The sequence below is a fragment of the Jaculus jaculus genome, chromosome 1 (genome assembly GCF_020740685.1).
Source record: "Jaculus jaculus isolate mJacJac1 chromosome 1, mJacJac1.mat.Y.cur, whole genome shotgun sequence".
NCBI classification, from domain to species: Eukaryota; Metazoa; Chordata; class Mammalia; order Rodentia; family Dipodidae; genus Jaculus; species Jaculus jaculus.
In genome coordinates, this window is record NC_059102.1 from 128,319,909 (window position 1) to 128,337,755 (window position 17,847).

The 17,847-nt window shown below is 42.9% G+C and overlaps 2 protein-coding genes across 3 annotated transcripts in view; one reads left to right on the forward strand and one right to left on the reverse strand.

The window, feature by feature from the left end:
* Positions 1-5,443, reverse strand: part of Rabepk (Rab9 effector protein with kelch motifs) — a 41,752-nt gene extending 36,309 nt beyond the window's left edge. Inside the window, exon 1 of one of the 2 annotated variants that reach the window (XM_045153665.1) lies at positions 5,110-5,443. The gene's annotated coding sequence lies outside the window, so the exon portion shown is untranslated. The remainder of the gene's footprint in view (positions 1-5,109) is intronic. The other variant, XM_004662804.2, reaches the window with a different exon arrangement.
* The window catches only part of Ppp6c (protein phosphatase 6 catalytic subunit), a 69,115-nt gene continuing 56,688 nt past the window's right edge, over positions 5,421-17,847 (forward strand). The window contains exon 1 of the mRNA XM_045153683.1: positions 5,421-5,600. Within this exon, the coding sequence (XP_045009618.1) occupies positions 5,526-5,600 (75 nt within the window). The 5' untranslated portion in view covers positions 5,421-5,525. The remainder of the gene's footprint in view (positions 5,601-17,847) is intronic.

The following is a 17,847-nucleotide window of genomic DNA, read 5'->3' on the forward strand; positions in this document are numbered from 1 at the left end:
ATCAAACCTGGGTTCTTAGGCTTTGCATTCAAGTGCCTTAACTGCTGATCCATCTCTCTAGCCCCTGAACTCAAATTCTTATATTTGCAAGATAAACATTTTATCAACTAAGCACTATCTCAGCACCTTCAATTCCCTTTAAACATTTTATAATTTAGAGGGAGCATTCATGGGATGGTCACGTGGTTTTCCCCTTTAATCTCAGCACTTGGGAGGCTGAGGTAAGGAGATTGCAGTGAAGCCAGCCTGTGTTACAGAGTGAGCTTCAAGTTGGCCTGGACTAGAATAAGATCCTGCCTGAAATTAAAAACAAACAAACAAACAAGAAACCCCACTGATGTTCACCTCCTTATTTCTTGTCTTTCCCTCCCTTCCTTGTCTCTTCCATCCTTCCTTCCCTCCCTTCTTCCTTCCACATACGTGCCACTTTACATTTGGCTTTATGTGGGTGCTGGGGATTAGAACCTGGGAATTGCAATTAAGCTCTTTTAATGGCTGAGCCATCTCCCCAGCCCTTGCTATTTCTGAGAATATTTTTTGAACCATCATGCCTGACTTACTGACAATGTATCTTGAGTAGCATTTACACCTAATTACAGAAATAAAAAATGAATTACCAGCATTCCAAAAATGTTTGTAAACAAACAAATAAACAAGCAAAAACCAAGCAAGCAGCTGGGCATGGTGGCCCATGCCTTTAATCCTAGCACTCGGGAGGCAGAGGTAGGAGGACTGCTGTTAGTTCAAGGCTACTGTGAGACTACATAGTGAATTCCAAGTCAGCCTGAGCTAGGATCATAATGAAAAAACAAAAACAAATTATAATAGCATCTTTTCCTCACGGAGTATATTGTTCCTTTCTCTTTCTCTTTCCTTTTTTTTTTTTTTAAATGAGAGGAGAAAGAGGGAGAGAATTGGCATGCCAGGGCTTCCAACTACTGCCATCAAACTCTAGATGCATGTGCCACCTTGTATGCATGTGTGGCTTTGTGTGTGTGTGTCAACTTGTGTGCCTGGATTGTGTAGGTTCTGGGAAGTCAAGCCTGGGTCCTTAGGCTTTGCAGGCAAGCGCCTCAACAGTTAAGTCATCTCTCCAGTCCTCCTTTCATATTAAAGATATTTTATTTATTTATCTATTTTTGGTTTTTCTGAGGTAGGGTCTCACTTTAGCTTAGGCTGACCTGGAATTCACTATGTAGTCTCAGAGTGGCCTTGAACTCACAGCAATCCTCCTACTTCTGCCTCCTGAGTCTGGGATTAAAGACGTGCACTACCAAGCCTGGTTTAAAAATATTTTATTATTATTACAGAGAGAAAGTGAGAGAGGGAGGTAGAGGGGGAGAGAGAGAGAGAATAGGTGTGCCAACACCTCCTGTCACTGCAAACAAAATCTAGATGCATGTGTCACTCTGTGCATCTGACTTTATGTGGGCAATGGAGAATCGAACCCAGATCTTAGGCCTTGTAAGCAAGCACCTATAACTGCTGAGCCATTTCTCCAGCCCTCTATTGTTTTGGAGGGGAGGGGTTTTTCGAGGTAATGTTGTCACTCTACCTCAGGCTGACCTGGATCTCATTCTGTAGTCTCATGGTGGCCTCAAAACGCATGGTGATCCTCTTACCTCTGCCTCCCAAGTGCTGGGATTGAAGATGTATGCCACCATGCCTTGCCCCAGTCCTCTTTTTATCTTTTTAAAAATATTTTATTTTTTTTATTTGACAGGGAAAAAGGGAGGGGGTATATGAATGGGTGTGCCAGGGCCTCTAGCCACTACAAATGAACTCTAGACACATGTCCCTCTTGTGCATCTGGCTAATGTGGGACCTGGGGAATTGAACGTAGGTCCTTTGGCTTTGCAGGCAAACACCTTAACTGATAAGCCATCCCTCCAGCCAATCTTTTTATTTTATTTTATTTTTTAAAATTTTTTATTTATTGTATTTGAGAGCGACAGACACAGAGAGAAAGACAGGTAGAGGGAGAGAGAGAGAGAATGGGCGCGCCAGGGCTTCCAGCCTCTGCAAACGAACTCCAGATGCGTGCGCCCCCTTGTGCATCTGGCTAATGTGGGACCTGGGGAACCGAGCCTTGAACTGGGGTCCTTAGGCTTCACAGGCAAGCGCTTAACCGCTAAGCCATCTCTCCAGCCCAATCTTTTTATTTTTTAAATAAAATAGTTTTAAATGTTATCTCTTCAGAAAGGTCTTTCCTGATCACCCAATATCCAGGACTAGTACTTTTATAACCTTTACTTTGTGATAGATATTGACTAAAGTCATTTTCATATATTGATAATATTAAGCCCCACATAAACCTATGAAGAACCATTAATATCACCATGTCGGAGCCAAGAAAATTGGAGCACAGAAAGGATAAATAACTTTTGCCCAAAGTACCACAGTAAGCTGTACAGCCTGGATATAAGCCCAGCCATCTGCATTAGTCTGCATGCCTCCTGTAACTCTTGCCAGCATTAAGTAGATGACGACTTCTATTTTTCTTTAATTCTCTCACAGAATCTCATGTATTCAAGACTGTTTTTTTTAAATTTTTATTAACATTTTCCATGATTATAAAATATATCCCATGGTAATTCCCTCCCTCCCCACCCCCACACTTTCCCATTTGAAATTCCATTCTCCATCATCTTACCTCCCCATTACAATCATTGTAATTACATATATACAATATGAACCTATTAAGAATCCTCTTAAGACTGGTTTTAAACTCATTAATGTGGCCAAGGATGAATTTGAACTTCTGATTGTTCCTGCCTCCACTGCCTAAGTGCCAGTATTACAGGTCTGTGCAACCATACCTATTTTATGTGGTGCTGGGGATTCAATCTAGGGTTCCTATATATTGGGCATGTACTCTACCAAAGGAGCTATATCTCAGCGTCTCTACTTCCATTTTTCTTATGAAAACTTCTTTTCCCTCTTTGACTACTAGTCACATTTTATAATTAAATATTTGCTTGTTTCAAGCTGGGCATGGTGGCACATGCCACCCATGCAAATAAACTCAGTATTGAAGAGGATGAAGCAGGAAGATGGCAAGTTATATGCCACCCTGGGCTATATAGTAAAACCCTGCCTGAACATTCTTCTATATTTGCTATGTTTACTGCTTGTCTCTCCTATAAAACTTTAAACCCCATTAGGATAGGGATCATACCAACTTATTCATGTCACAGGGACTATATAAACATATGTGTTGAATGTGTGAAGAGATGAATGCTTGTTAGCATCATGTTTTAGCAAACTTTTAGATCTGGAATTCACTTTGTAGTCCCAGGCTGGCCTTGAACTCACAAAGATCTTCCTACCTCTGCCTCCGGAATGCTGGGATTAAAGGTGTGCACCACCACACTGGATGTGGACAGAGGTTTTTAACTACTGAATTCAATGAATATTCCAAATGTCTATCATTATACCTCATTCATAGTTGTTGCTTACTATTTTTTTAAAAACCATATATATATGGTGTATGTGTGTGTGTGTGTGTGAGAGAGAGAGAGAGACAGAGACAGACAGAAAGAGAATTGGTGGTGTGCCAGGGCCTCATGCCACCACAATCAAACTCCAGATGTACATGCCATCTTGTACACATGTACAAGCTTGCATGCTTGTGTCACTTTGTATGTCTAGTGTCTGGTTTACGTGGGACCTGGAGAGTCAAACATGGGTCCTTAAGCTTTGCAGGAAAGCACCTTAATTCCTAAGCCATTTCTCCAGCCTTTTTTTTTTTCCTCAGGTTGGCCTCAAACTCATGTCAATCCTCCTACCTCTGCCTCCTGAGTGCTGGGACTAAAGGCATGTGCCACCTCATCTAGCTCCTAAACTTTTTTTTTAAAGAAACATTTCATTATTACTTTGAGAAAGAGGGAGAGAAAGAGGCAGATATATAGAGAGAATGGGCACACTAGGGCCTCTAGCCACTGCAAATGAACTCCAGATGCATGTGCCACCAAGTGCATCTAGCTTATGTGGTTATTGGGGAACCAAACCTAGGTCCTTAGGCTTTGCAGGCAAGTGTCTTACCTCTATGCCATCTCCCTAATTATGTAGTCCCAGGGTGGCTTTGAACTCATGGCAATCCTCCTACCTCTGCCTTCTGAGTGCTGGGATTAAAGGCATGTGACACCATACCTGGTTTCCCTAAACTTTAAAAAAAAATATTTATTTATTTATTTGAGAGATAGATAGAGAGAGAGAGAGAGAGAGAGAGAGAGAGAGAGAGAGAGAGAGAGAATGGGCACACCAGGGCCTCTAGCCACTGCAAACGAACTCCAGATTCATGTGCCACCTTGTGCATCTGGTTTATATGGGTACTGGGCCATTGAACCTGGGTCCACAATGAACCTGCGGGCACTGCTCTCGGGATGGGCTCCTCCTCCCGGGGGTGACGGGAGGCACCTGACAGGAGGTGCAGCTTGGTGTTTAGGTGCCTGCAGGCAAGCGTCTTAAACTGCTAAGCCATTTCTCCAGCCCACTATTTTGTTTTTACATTTTGGGGGGCGGGTGGAGAAGAAGGTGCAGCAGGGCCACTGCAAACAGATTCTAGATGTATGCACCACTTCGTGCATCTTGCTTTAGGGTGGTACTGAGGAACTGAACCAGGGTTCATAAGCTTAGCGAAAATGTATGCGCCTTTAACTACTGATCCATCTCTTCAGCATAGTTACTGCTTAATAAACAGCTAACAAACCAGTATGAAGGCTATACTAAGTGCCAGAGACTATTCTTGGCAACGAGATACACAAAAGTTTGTTCTCATGCAACTTAAACGGAAGTATGATTAAGGCCAGGATCCTATTTTCCAATCTTGGTTTTATCTCTTTGAGATTTGGGGAAAGTTAATATGTTCAAGGCTTGCATTTTTCAATCTTATTAGAATAAAACGCGAGAGAGAGAGAAAGAAAGGAAAAGAGAGAGAGAGAGAGAGAGAGAGAGAGAGAGAGAGAGATCCAGTATTTGTATAGAATTTAGTGTAAGAAACGCTTTAACATTTGTTTTCTGGGACTGGGAACCTGACGTCTGTACCACAGGTGTATGCCCGGTCTTCGCAAGGCTTTGGAAAGGTTGCTAGATGCAGTGTTTTCCTACCTTCTCTGAAGATGTTGGGAGAGTGCTTAACAAGGTCGGAACGAGAAACCAGGCGGTGCCTAGTTACCCACTTCGCAGTCTTCCGTCGGTTGCCCGCGAGGTGAATTTGGCCGCGCCTGAAACTACCAATCCCAGCATTCCCTCTCCGCAGACAGTTACGGGTCCCAGCAGGTATCAGCCACCGAGTGGTTGGACGTGTCTTGGAGACCGACGGCCCCGGGGTTCAGCTGGAGGGGGCGCGGTGCGTGTCGAAGCGGCGGAGAGAAGAGGGTTAGGCTTCGACGTCGCTGCGCAGACGCCCGGATGTGACGTAGCCAGAGTTCCGGCTCCGGCCTCAGCCGCTTCCTCCGCTACTATCGCCGCTACTACCGCCTCCGCTGCTGTCGCCGCCGCTGCTGCGGTTTGTTATTTCTAAAATGGCGCCGCTGGATCTGGACAAGTATGTGGAGATAGCGCGGCTGTGCAAGTACCTTCCCGAGAACGACCTGAAGGTGAGCGGGGCCGGGGGGAGTCCTGTTAGCGGGCGGGGAGTCCTTCCGGCTGTGCGGCAGCCGCCGGCCCGCCTTCTCTTTCGGCTGGACCCCAGCCCGGTAACCGGTGCCTGCGCGCTGGAGGGCGCTGCGCGGTGCTGGGCCACCGGGGTCGATGTGGCGAGACGCGGAGGACTTGGGAGACCCGACTTCCTTAAATGCTCCCCGAGTTTCCTAGAGGGGATGCCGAGGGGGTTGTCGCGGCCTCGGTGCCCGGGTCGCCCCTGCTGGCCTTCCAGGACTCGAAGCCCTCAGCAGCCCGGCCTTCGGAGACGAAGCCCACCCAGGCGTCGGCGGGCACTGCTCTCGGGATGGGCTCCTCCTCCCGGGGGTGACGGGAGGCACCTGACAGGAGGTGCAGCTCGGTGTTTAGGTGCCTGAGACCCGGGAAGGCGGTGGGCGGGATCAGTGTGGCAGTGATGGAAGAGAAAGTGTCAAGTCGCCTCTTTCCTTACCAAACTCTGGAGTTGCTTTTGAGGGTTGCTTTTCTCTCAACAATTGAAGCATATTGTTGAGCTGCTTTAAATGAACAAAACGGGTTGTCACTAAGTACAAATGTTTTTCCGGCCATTAGCCATTCCCCCATAACTCAAGATAGCATTTTCTAAAAAAGGCGATTTCCCCCCGTTGCTACCAAGTCCAAGTAAGAGTGACTTTAAAAACAAAAAAAAAAAGAACATAAAGAAAATAAACCTTTGCCTTTGGTCTGCATTCTTTTTTTTTTTTTTTTTTTTTTCCGAGGTAGGATGTCACTCTAGCCCAGCCTGACCTGGAATTCACTATGTAGTCTCAGGGTGGCTTCGAACTCAAGCGATTCTCTTGCCTTTGCCTCCGGATTGCTGGGATTAAAGGTATGTGCTACCATGCCCGGCTCCGTCTGCCTTTCTTAAAGTGTTTATGATTTTTGGGCTGGAGAAAAGGCTTGCGGTTAAAGGAGCTTGATTGCAAAGCCTGCTGGCCTGAGTTCAGTTCTCTAGTACACACGGACAGCCAGATGCACAAAGTTGCACATGCATCTGCAGTTCGTTTGCAGTGGCAAGAAGTCTGGGCACACCCATTCTCATTCTTTTTCTCTCTCTGCTTTCAAATAAATAAAAATATTTTTAAAAGGACCTGGAGAAATGATTCAGTGGTTAAGGCACTTACCTCAAAGCTTAATGACCTGGGTTTCCTTATTCCTCAGTACCCACGTAAAGTCAGCTACACAAAATGGTACATGCATCTGGAGTTTGTTTGTAGCGGCTAGAGGCCCTGGCACACCCATATTCATTCTCCCCCCGCTCTTTGCAAATAAATAAATATTAAGTATAAAAAGTTTCTTTAAAAGACATTTATTATATTTTGAGAGAGAGAGAGTGAAATATTGGTGGTGATGGAGGTAGGGGAAGATGGGTGTGGCAGGACCTCTGGCCACTGCATATGAACTCCAGATGCATATTCCACCTTATGCATCTGGCTTATATGGAAAATTGAACCTGGGTCTTTTAGCTTTGCAGACAAGTGCCTTAACCACTAAGCTGTCTCTCCAGCCCCTATTTTTATTTTTATAAAACTGGTGGTTAGGTCCCCAGAAGTGTTCATCCAGTGGTCTGTTCTGTTCTGTTAACTTATTTGCTGTGTGGCAGATGGGTAAACTCTTGATGGTTTCTTTTTATACTTTAAACTATAGGCTTAAAACAGTTTATTGCCAGGCGTGGTGGCACATGCCTTTAATCCCAGCACTCAAGAGGCAGAGGTAGGAGGATTATCATAAGTTCGAGGCCACCCTGAGACTACATAGTGAATTCCAGGTCAGCTTGGGCCAGAGTGAGACCCTACCTTGAAAAAACCCAGTAAATAAATAAATAAATAAAACAGTTTATCTTTCAAGAAAAAAAATTATTTTTGTCAGTGAGTTATTTCTTTTAGGGAAGTGTTTACTCTGTTTTCCTATCTCCTTTTGTATACCAGAAGTTGGTTTTTAGCCAGATGTTCTTAAGGCCTCATGTGCTGTTTTTTTTTTTTTTTAATTTTTATTTATATATTTGAGAGCGGCAGACAGAGAGGGAAAGAGGCAGAGGGGGAGAGAGAGAGAATGGGCATGCCAGGGCCTCCAGCCACTGCAAACGAATTCCAGATGCATATGCCCCTTATGCATCTGGCTTACGTGGGTCCTGGGGAATCGAGCCTCGAACCAGGGTCCTTAGGCTTCACAGGCAAGTGCTTAACCGCTAAGCCATCTCTCCAGCCCATCATGTGCTGTTTTTGAATGTAACGGAATTGTACGTACATGTTAATTCTGTGTCACATGATAGGGTTGTTCAATTTTGCCTGAGTCAGTCATTTGCTTTGTATGTCTGCTTAGTGCTGCTTTAAAAAAAAAAATTAATTAATTAGTTCGTAAGCAAAGGGAGAGAAAGAGAAGGGAGACAGACCACGAGAGAATGGGTACACCAGGGCCTCCAGCCACTGCAAACGAACTCCAAATGCATGTGTCCCTTGTACACCTGGGTCCTGGGGAATCAAACCTGGGTCCTTTGGTTTCGCAGGCAAATGCCTTAACTACTAAGCCATCTCTCCAGTCCTGGTGCTGCTTTTTTTTAAAGTTTATTTTTGTTAATTTTTATTTGAGAGTGACAGAGAGAAAGAGAGAGAGAATGGGCATGCCAGGGCCTTTCACCACTGCAAACTTACTCCAGATGCATGCACCACTTTATGCATCTGGCTTACATGCGTCCCAGGGAATTGAGCCTCGAACTATGGGCTTTAGGCTTCACAGGCAAGCACTTTACCACTAAGCCATCTGTCCAGCCCCTTTAAAAAAAATTTTTTTTTAGCCTGCCATGGTGGTGCATGCCTTTAATCACAGCACTTGGGAGGTGGAGATAGGAGTATTGCTGTGAGTTCAAGGCCAGTCTGGGCTACAGTGTGAGTTCCAGGTCAGCCTGGGCTATAATGAGACCCTACCTTGGAAAAAAACCCAAAACAAACACCTCCCCTGCCCAATCTCATTATGTAGACTGAGGATGACTTTGAACTTCTGATCCTCCTGCTTCTACCTCCAGAGTGCTGGGGTTACAGGAGTGCTACTAGTATGCCTGGTCTTATGGTGCTCCTGGGAATTTAGCCCAGGGTCTCATGCATTCCTGACAAGCACTCTACTAACACTACTACATCCATAGCTTCTTTATTTCTTTTTTAATAGGACTGCCCCCCTCTGCCCCACCACACACACACCACCAGTCTTTTGGTTAACCACTGAGAAAAGAATTTTGAACACTTCTCTAAAATTTGAGGCTTTTTTTTCCTTTCTTATGTGTGTGTGTGTGGGGGGGTGGAAGGTGGTGGAATGAATTGGGCTGCTAGGGGTCTCCAGCCATTGCAATCATGTGTGCCTCCTTGTGTGTATGTGCCTGGCTTATGTGGGACCTGGAGAGTTGAACTTGGATCCTTAGGATTTATAGGCAAGCACCTTAACTGCTAAACCACTTCTCCAGCCCTTAGGCTTCTTTTCTGTCTGGAAATGTCTTTTATCAAAATAAATTTACTTGGCCGGGTGTGGTAGCACGCCTTTAATCCCAGCACTCAGGAGACAGAGGTAGGAGGATCACCATGAGTTCGAGGCCACCCTGAGAATACAGAGTGAATTCCAGGTCAGCCTGGGCTAGCGTAAGACCATATCTTGAGAAATCAAAAATAAATTAATCAATAAATTTACTTGTGCTGCTAGTTGCTAGTATATTTGTCTGTCCGTCTGTCTGTGTATCTTTATCGTCTGTCTGTCTAGAAAGGATCTTGCCCTGTAACCCACTCTGGCCTGGACCTCATTATGTAGCCCAGGCTGTCCTTGAAGTAGTTGCAACTGTAATCTTCCTGCTTCAGTCTCAAGTGGTGGAATTAAAGGCATGAACCACTATGCTGAGCCATCTAGTATATTTAAAGCTGTTTAAATTTGTTTCTGTTTCTTGGCATGAAGTACAAACTAAAAATAAGCAGGCCAAGAAAGTATTCTAGGAGTACCCTTTTTGAAATTTTTAAAGCCAAAATAAACGATTGTACCATTGGAAGAAAAGAAATTGGGAGCACTTAATGAACATAATGGACAAGATTTTCTTTTGGAAAAGAAGAGACAAATTTAGAGGTACTAGATCAAAAACTACATTTTTGTTTGTAGGTGTGTTTCCAGTTGCTCTGTAGCTGAGTAGGAAATGGGGAAATTGCTAGAGCCTGTTTTGAAGGGATGAGAGTGAAATTCCTAAAAGTGATTAGACACAGTATAACTTTCATAAAGGGCTCAGGGACTCTTATCTGTAAGATTTCAGAGAATGCCGTAGAAGGTACAGATTTCATACCTGGTCTGCACATTTACTGAATACTTAATCTTAAGAGGTTTTACTTACTTTTTAAATTTTACTTGTTTTTTTTTTTGCAGTGCTGAGGATCCAGTCCAGCATTTTGTGCTTGCTAGGCAGTCACTCTACCACTGAATTAGATTCTCAGCTTTTTCAAATACTACCTTATACTTAAAGAGTTTTGGGGAGGTGAGGTTCTGTAATGTGGAGATTATACCCCCCCTCATTTATTAATTTTTTTTTTTTTTTTTTTTTTTTTGCCAGCCAGGTATAGTGGCACATGCCTTTAATCCCAGCACTTGGGAGGCAGAGGTAGGAGGATCTCCAAGAGTTTGAGGGCACTCTGAGACGACATGGTGAATTCCAGGTCAGCTTGGGCTAGAGTGAGACCCTACCTCAAAAACCAAAAAAGTTCATTTGTACATGTGTCTGTGTATATGTGTGGATGGGCCTCTTGCTGCCCTAAACAAACTCCAGATGCATGCGTCACTTTTTATTTTTTGAGGTGGGTCTCGCTCTAGCCCAGGCTGACCTGGAATTTACTATGTCGTCTCAGAGTATCCTTCAACTCTCAGCAATCCTCCCACTTCTTCCTCCCAAGTGCTGGGATTAAAGGTGTGTGTCACCATACCTGGCTGTGCACCACTTTAAAAAAATACATTTTTAAAGAATTGTTGTGCAGGCAGAGAGAGAGAGGAGAGACAGAGAGAATGGGCACATCAGGGCCTCTAGCCATTGCAAATGAACTCCAGATGCATGTGCCACTCTGTGCATCTGGGTTTACATGGGTACTGGGGAATTGAACCCAGGGAGTCAGGTTTTTGTTGTTGTTGTTGTTGTTTATTTTTATTTATTTATTTGAAAGTAACAGAGAGAGGGGCAGGTATATATATATAGAGAGAGAATGGGCGAGCCAGGGCCTCCAGCCACTGCAAACGAACTCCAGACGTGTGTGCCCCCTTGTGCATCTGGCTAACGTGGGTCCTGGGGAATCGAGCCTTGAACCGGGGTCCATAGGCGTCACAGGCAAGTACTTAACTGCTAAGCCAGCTCTCCAGCCCCAGGTTTTGCAGGCAAGTGCCTTAACTGCTGGACCCTCTCTCCAGTTCTGCATGTACCACTTTTTGCATCTGGTTTTATGTGGGTACTGGGGAATGAAACCAAGCTAGCAGGCTTTGCAAGCAAGAGCCTTTAACTGCTGAGTCATCTCTTTAGTCCTCCCCACACTTAAAAATATTTATTTATTTATTTATTTATTTATTTATTGATTGTGTATGAGTGTGTTTATGGGCATCTGTGCTAGGGAATGTGTGTGAAGGTCAGAGGAGGTGCCTATACTTTACCTTTTTTGAGTCAGGTCTCTTGCCATTGCAAAGGAACTTCCAGAGTGCAAAGAATGTCAGACTAGCTCTGCCTCCCATTGTAGGTGCATTGGGATCACAGATGCATGAGCTGCTTTGCATCTGCCTTTAAGTAGATGGGGAACTGAACTCTGGGCCTGAGGCTTTGCAAGCAAGTGCCTTTAATCACTGAGTCGTCCTCCCCCCCACCACACATTTTTTGAGACAGGGTTTTTCTGTGTAGCTCTAGCTGGTCTGATACTCCTTATGTAGCCCAGACTGGCCTCAAACTCAAGGCAATCCTCCTGTTTCAGACTCCGAAGTGCTGGGATTACAGGTGTGTACTGTCATGCGTGATATTGTTTCTTACCAGCTTTTTTTTTTTTTTTTTTTTTTTTTGAGGTAAGGTTTCACTGTAGCCCAGGCTGACCTGGAATTCACTAGGTAGTCTCAGGGTGGCCTTGAACTCATGGCGATCTTCCTTCCTTTGCCTTCCAAATTCTGGGATTAAAGGCATGTACCACCATGCTTGGCATTTTTTAAAAAGACTTCCTAACAATGACATACAAGGGGCTGGGGAGATAGGTCATTTCTTAAAATGCTTACTGTGCATATATGGGGACCTGAGTTTAATCCCCAGATGCATATGAAAATGCCTGATGGAGACAGGTGAATTCCTGGGGTTTGCTGGCCTGCCAGTATAGTCTAATCAGCAATCTCCAGACCAATGATAGACCCTGTCTTCAAGAAAAAAGTGGGGTAAGCATGGTGCCCATGTCTTTAGTCCCAGCACTGGGGGAGGCTGGGGTGGTAGTAGTCACCACGAGTTTTAAGGCCAGCAGCCTGGGGTGGCACAGTGAGTTCCAGGTCAGCCTGGGCTAACATGAGATCCTACCATAAACACAAAGCAAAAAGAAGATGGGGTTGGGCATATGGCTCAGCAGTAAAAAGTACTTGGTTAGAATGTTTGCTGGCTAGGGTCAGGTCCCTAGTGTCTGCAATAAGCCAGATGCACAAAGTGAAATACACAATTGAAAGTTGTATGCCATGGCAAGAGACCTTGGTGTGCCCATTTTCTTTTTCTTCTCCCACAAAATAAATAAATGAATTAAAAATATATCTATCTATATCTATATATTTTCCATAGATGGTCTCACTCTAGCTCAGGTTGGCCTGGAATTCATTATGTAGTCTCAGTGTCTTGAACTCAAGGTGATCCTACTACCTCTGCCTTCTGAGTGCTGAGAATACTACCACACCTGGATTCCAAAAAGTTTGGAGGCAAGACCTTACCTCAATAAAAACCAAAGAGAGAGAGAGAGAGGAGAGGAGAAGAGAAAGAAGAGAGAAGAGAGAGAGGAGAGGGGAGAGACAGAGAATATGGGCATGCCAGGGCTTCTAACTACTACACATGAACTCCAGATGCATTCATCATTTTGTGCATTTGGCTTTATGTGGGTACTGGGGAATTGAATCTGCGTCATTAGGCTTTCCATGAAAACACCTCAACTGCTGAGCCATCTCTCCAGCTCCTAAGTGGATGGGGACTGGAGAGATGGCTTAGTGGTTAAGCCCTTTCCTGTGAAGCCTTGATTCCCTAGTACCCACGTAAGCCAGATGCACAAGGTGGCACATGCATCTGGAGTTCCTTAGCAGTGGCTGGAGGCCCTGGTGTGCCTATTCTCTCTCTGTGTCTGCCACACACACACACACATATTTAAAAAAAAAAACACAAAACACGACTCATAGCTGGGTGTGGTGGCGCATGCCTTTAATCCCAGTACTTGGGAAGCAGAGGTAAGAGGATCACCATGAGTTCAAGGCCACCCTAAGACTATATAGAGAATTCTATGTCAGCCTGAGCTAGAGTGAAACCCTATTTCGAACCCCCCCCTTTTTTAAAAAAAAACCAGGCATGGTGGTGCATTCCTTTAATCCCAGTACTCAGGAGGCAGACGTAGGAGGATTGCTGTGAGTTTGAACCATCCTGAGACTACATAGTGAATTCCAGCTCAGCCTGGGCTAGTAATATGTTGGCTGTAGGCTTGTCATAAATAGCCTTTATAGCCGGGCGTGGTGGTGCACACCTTTAATCCCAGCCCTCGGGAGGCAGAGGTAGGAGGATCCCCTTGAGTTCCAGGTCAGCCTGGGCTAGAGTGAGATCTTACCTAGGGGGAAAATATATATATATATGGCCTTTATTATGTTGAGATATGTTCCTTCTATTCCCAGTCTCTGTAAGACTTTTATCATGAAGAGATGTTGGATTTTGCCAAATGCTTTTTCGGCATCTAATGATATGATTATGTGATTTTTGTTCTTCTCCCCATTTAAATAATGTCTTACGTTTATCGACTTATTTATGTATGTTGAACCATCCCTGCATCTCTGGGATAAAGCCTACTTGGTCAGGGTGACTGATCTTTCTGATATATTCTTGTATTCTGTTTGCCAATATTTTGTTGAGAATTTTGGCATCTATGTTCTTGAGGGAGATTGGTCTGTAATTTTCTTTCTTTCTTTTTTTTTTGTCCTGTATTTGCCTGGTTTTGGTATCAGTGTGATGCTGGCTTTGTAGAAGTAGTTTTGCAGGATTCCTTCTTTTTCTATTTTATGGAAAAGCTTAAGAAGCAATGGTGTTAGTTCTTCCCTGAAGGTCTGGCAAAATTCACCAGTGAATCCATCTGGGCCTGGACTTTTATTAGTTGGGAGATTTTTAAAAAATTTTCAAAATTCCAAAGGCATTCTTCACGGAAATAGAAAAAACAACCCAAAAATTCATTTGGAATGACAAAAAACCCTCGAATATCCAAAACAATACTGAGCAACAAAAATAAGGTGTGAGGTATCACCATACCTTATTTTAACCTATACTACAGAGCCATAGTAACAAAAACAGCATGGTACTGGCACAAAAGCAGATATGAAGATCAATGGAACAGAATAGAGGACCCAGATATAAGTCCAGGTAGCTACAGCTACCTGATATTCAATAAAAATGCCCAAAATACTCATTGGAGAAAAGACAGCCTCTTCAGCAAATGGTGCTGGGAAAACTGGATATGTATCTGTAGAAGGATGAAAATAGGTGGAGGGGAGGGTATTACCATGGGATATTTTTTATAATCATGGAAAATGTTAATAAAAATTATGAAAAGAAAAAAAGAATTAAAAATTAAAAAAAATAAAGTGCCTTTGTCATATAATAATAATAATAATATAAAAGAAAATAGATTCTTCTTTCTCTCCATGCACAAGAATTAAATCCAAATGGACTAAAGACCTTAACATCAGACCTGAAACTCTGAAATTTCTAGAGGAAAAATTAGGGGAAACCCTTCAACATATTGGTCTTGGCAAAGACTTTCTGAATAAAACCCCAATTGCTCAGGCAATAAAACCACAGATTAAGCACTGGGATCTCATGAAATTACAAAGATTTTGTACTGCAAAGGACACTGTGAATAAAGCAAAGAGGCAAGCTACAGAATGGGAAAAAATCTTTGCCAGCTATATATCTGATAGAGGATTAATATCTAGGATATACAAAGAACTCAAAAAGTTAAATAATAAGAAGTCAAACAAGCCAATTTATACAGTGGAGTTCTACTCAGCAGTAAAGAAAAATGAAGTTAGGAAATTTGCAGGAAAATGGATGGATCTGGAAAGGATTATACTAAGTGAGGCCAGTAAGTTAAAAAGGAGATATAAAGGGAAGAGAAATTTATTTTTATTTTTCTCAATTTTTATTAACATTTTCCATGATTATAAAAAGTATTGCATGGTAATGCCTCCCCCCCCCCCGCCACGTTCCCCTTTGAAATCCCATTCTCTGTCATATCCCCTCCCCATCTCAATCAGTCTCTCTTTTATTTTGATGTCATGATCTTTCCCTCATGTTATGATTGTCTTGTGTAGGTAGTGTCAGGCACTATGAGGTCATGGATATCGAGACCATTTTATGTGTGGAGGGAACACGTTGTAAGGAGTCCAACCCTTCCTTTGGCTTTTACATTCTTTCCACCACCTCTTCCGCATTAGACCCTGAGCCTTGGAAGGTATGATCGAGATGTTAGTTGGTACTCTAGTCACTTCTTTCCAGCACCATGATACCTTTTGAGTCGTCCCAAGGTCACTGCCATCTGAAAAGAGAAGATTCTCTACCCAAAGTGAGAGTAGTGTTAATATAAGGGTATGAATATTAAGAGAAGTGCTTACTGGGCAGTTTGATAAGCATAGTATATACACTATCCAGACATCAGCAGATGTTACACCCCTAAGGCTCATGACTACCCCTGTTTTAAGTTTTCAGTATCAGATGTATTCCCTTCCTTGGAGCGAGCCTCCAGTCCAATTGGAGGGCAGTTGGTTTCCACCATGACAGATGTGCCACTCTTGCACCCGTTGGGTCCTTTGGCCTGGCTGGCCAATTATAAGGCTTGCAGTGTCCACTGTTGAGTATCTTCACTAGTGGTATCTCTTTCTCCCATTGAATGGCATGTAGAATGGCTTCTTCCAGCTTTCTGTCAGCTGGTCTACCTGGAGGAAGTTATCAGCTCAGTTCCAGCAGGATTTCTCAGTGGCCTTGCAACCCAAGTATGTGGAGTCTTCAGTAATAGGGTCTTACCATCGATTTCTGGTGGGGAATTTTTAATTTTTTTTATAATTAACAACTTCCATGGTTGTAAACATTATTCCATGATAATTCTCTCCTCTGTCCACTTCCTCCTTTGAAACTCCAGTCTCCATCATATCCCCTCAGTTAGGAGATTTTTTTGATAACTGCTTGGATCTCCATATTTGTTTTAGGTCTATTTAAGTGATTAATATCATCTTGATTTAATTTAGTTAGGTCATATAAATCAAGGAAATCATCCATTTATTTTAGATTTTCAAACTTCATGGAGTATATGTATAGCATGTCCCTATGATTTTTGAATTTCTGTGGTATCTGTTGTGATAGTGTAGTTTCATCTCTTTTTATTAATTTGTGTCTCTCCTCTCTTTTGGTCAGATTTGCTAAGGGTTTATCAATCATGTTTATCCTTTCAAAGAACCAACTCTTTGTTTCATTGATTCTTTGAATTTACTTTTGGGGGGGTTCTGTTTCATTAATTTCTGCCCTAATCTTTCTTATTTCTTCCCATCTACTGATTTTCAGCTTGCCTTGTTCTTCTTTTTCCAAGGCTTTAAGGTGAAGCATTAGGTTGTTTACTTGAGACCTTTTTAATTTCTTAATGTAGGCACTTAAAGCTATAAATTTACCCCTAAGGACTGGAAAGGTTTTGGTATGTTGTGTTCTCATTGTCATTTGACTCTATGAATTTTTTGATTTCCTTCTTGATTTCTTCATTGACCCATTCATCATTTAGTTTAGTTTCCATGATTTTGTGAATGCTCTATAGCTTTTCTTGCTATTGATTTGCAGTTTGATTCCATTGTGGTCAGATAGAATGCAAGGGATTATTTCAGTTTTCCTGTTTTTGTTAAGATTTGCTTTGTGTCCTAATATATGGTCTATTTTAGAGAATGTTCCATGTGCTGCTGAAAAGAATGTATGTTCTGTAGCATTTGGATGAAATGTCCTGAATATATCTGTTAGGTCCATTTGTTCTATGACCTCATTTAATCCAAATGCCTCTCTATTTGTTTTTTTTTTGCCAGGATGACCTGTCAGTTGATGGGAGTGGGATGTTTAAGTCACCCACACTACAACTTTTTCCAATAGCATTTGTTTGATGAAGTTGGGAGCCCCCATGCTAGGTGCATATATGTTTAGGATTGTAATGTCCTCCTGTTGGAGTGTGTACTTTAATCAATATAAAGTGACCTTCCTTATCTTTCCTAATGTTGGACTGAAGTCTACCTTGTCAGATACTAGGATAGCAACCCCTGCTTATTTTCTAGGCCCATTTTCTTGAAACACAGTTTTCTAACTGTTCACCCTAAGATAGTGTACATCCTTTGTAGAAAGGTAAATTTCTTGGAGGCAACAAATTGAAGGATCCTGCTTTTTTTTTTTTTTTTTTTTTTTTTTTGGTTTTTTGAGGTAGGGTCTCACTCTGGCCCAGGCTGACCTGGAATTAACTATGTAGTCTCAGGGTGGCCTTGAACTCATGGCAATCCTCCTAACTCTGCTTCCCGAGTGCTGGGATTAAAGGTGTGCGCCACCACACCCAGCCCCAAGGATCCTGCTTTTTAACCCAAGACTGCCAACCTATTTCTTTTGGTGGGGGCATTGAGGCCATTGATAGGAAGAGATATCATGAAAGGTGTGTATATATTTTTGCCTTTTTTTTTTTTGTAGTTCTTCTGGTTTTACCTATTCTCTCATGTTAACTAGTATTTGCGTATGGTTTGTTTTTTTCCAGGTTCCTTATATGTGTGCTTTTCTTTCTCTTCAGCATGGAGGATTCTTTCAAGTATTTTCTGTAGAGCTGGTTTTGTCTTCAAAAATCCCTGTAGCCTGCTTTTGTTGGGGTATGTCCTTATTTCTCAGTCTATTTGAACGTATAGCTTTGCAGGATAAAGTAACGT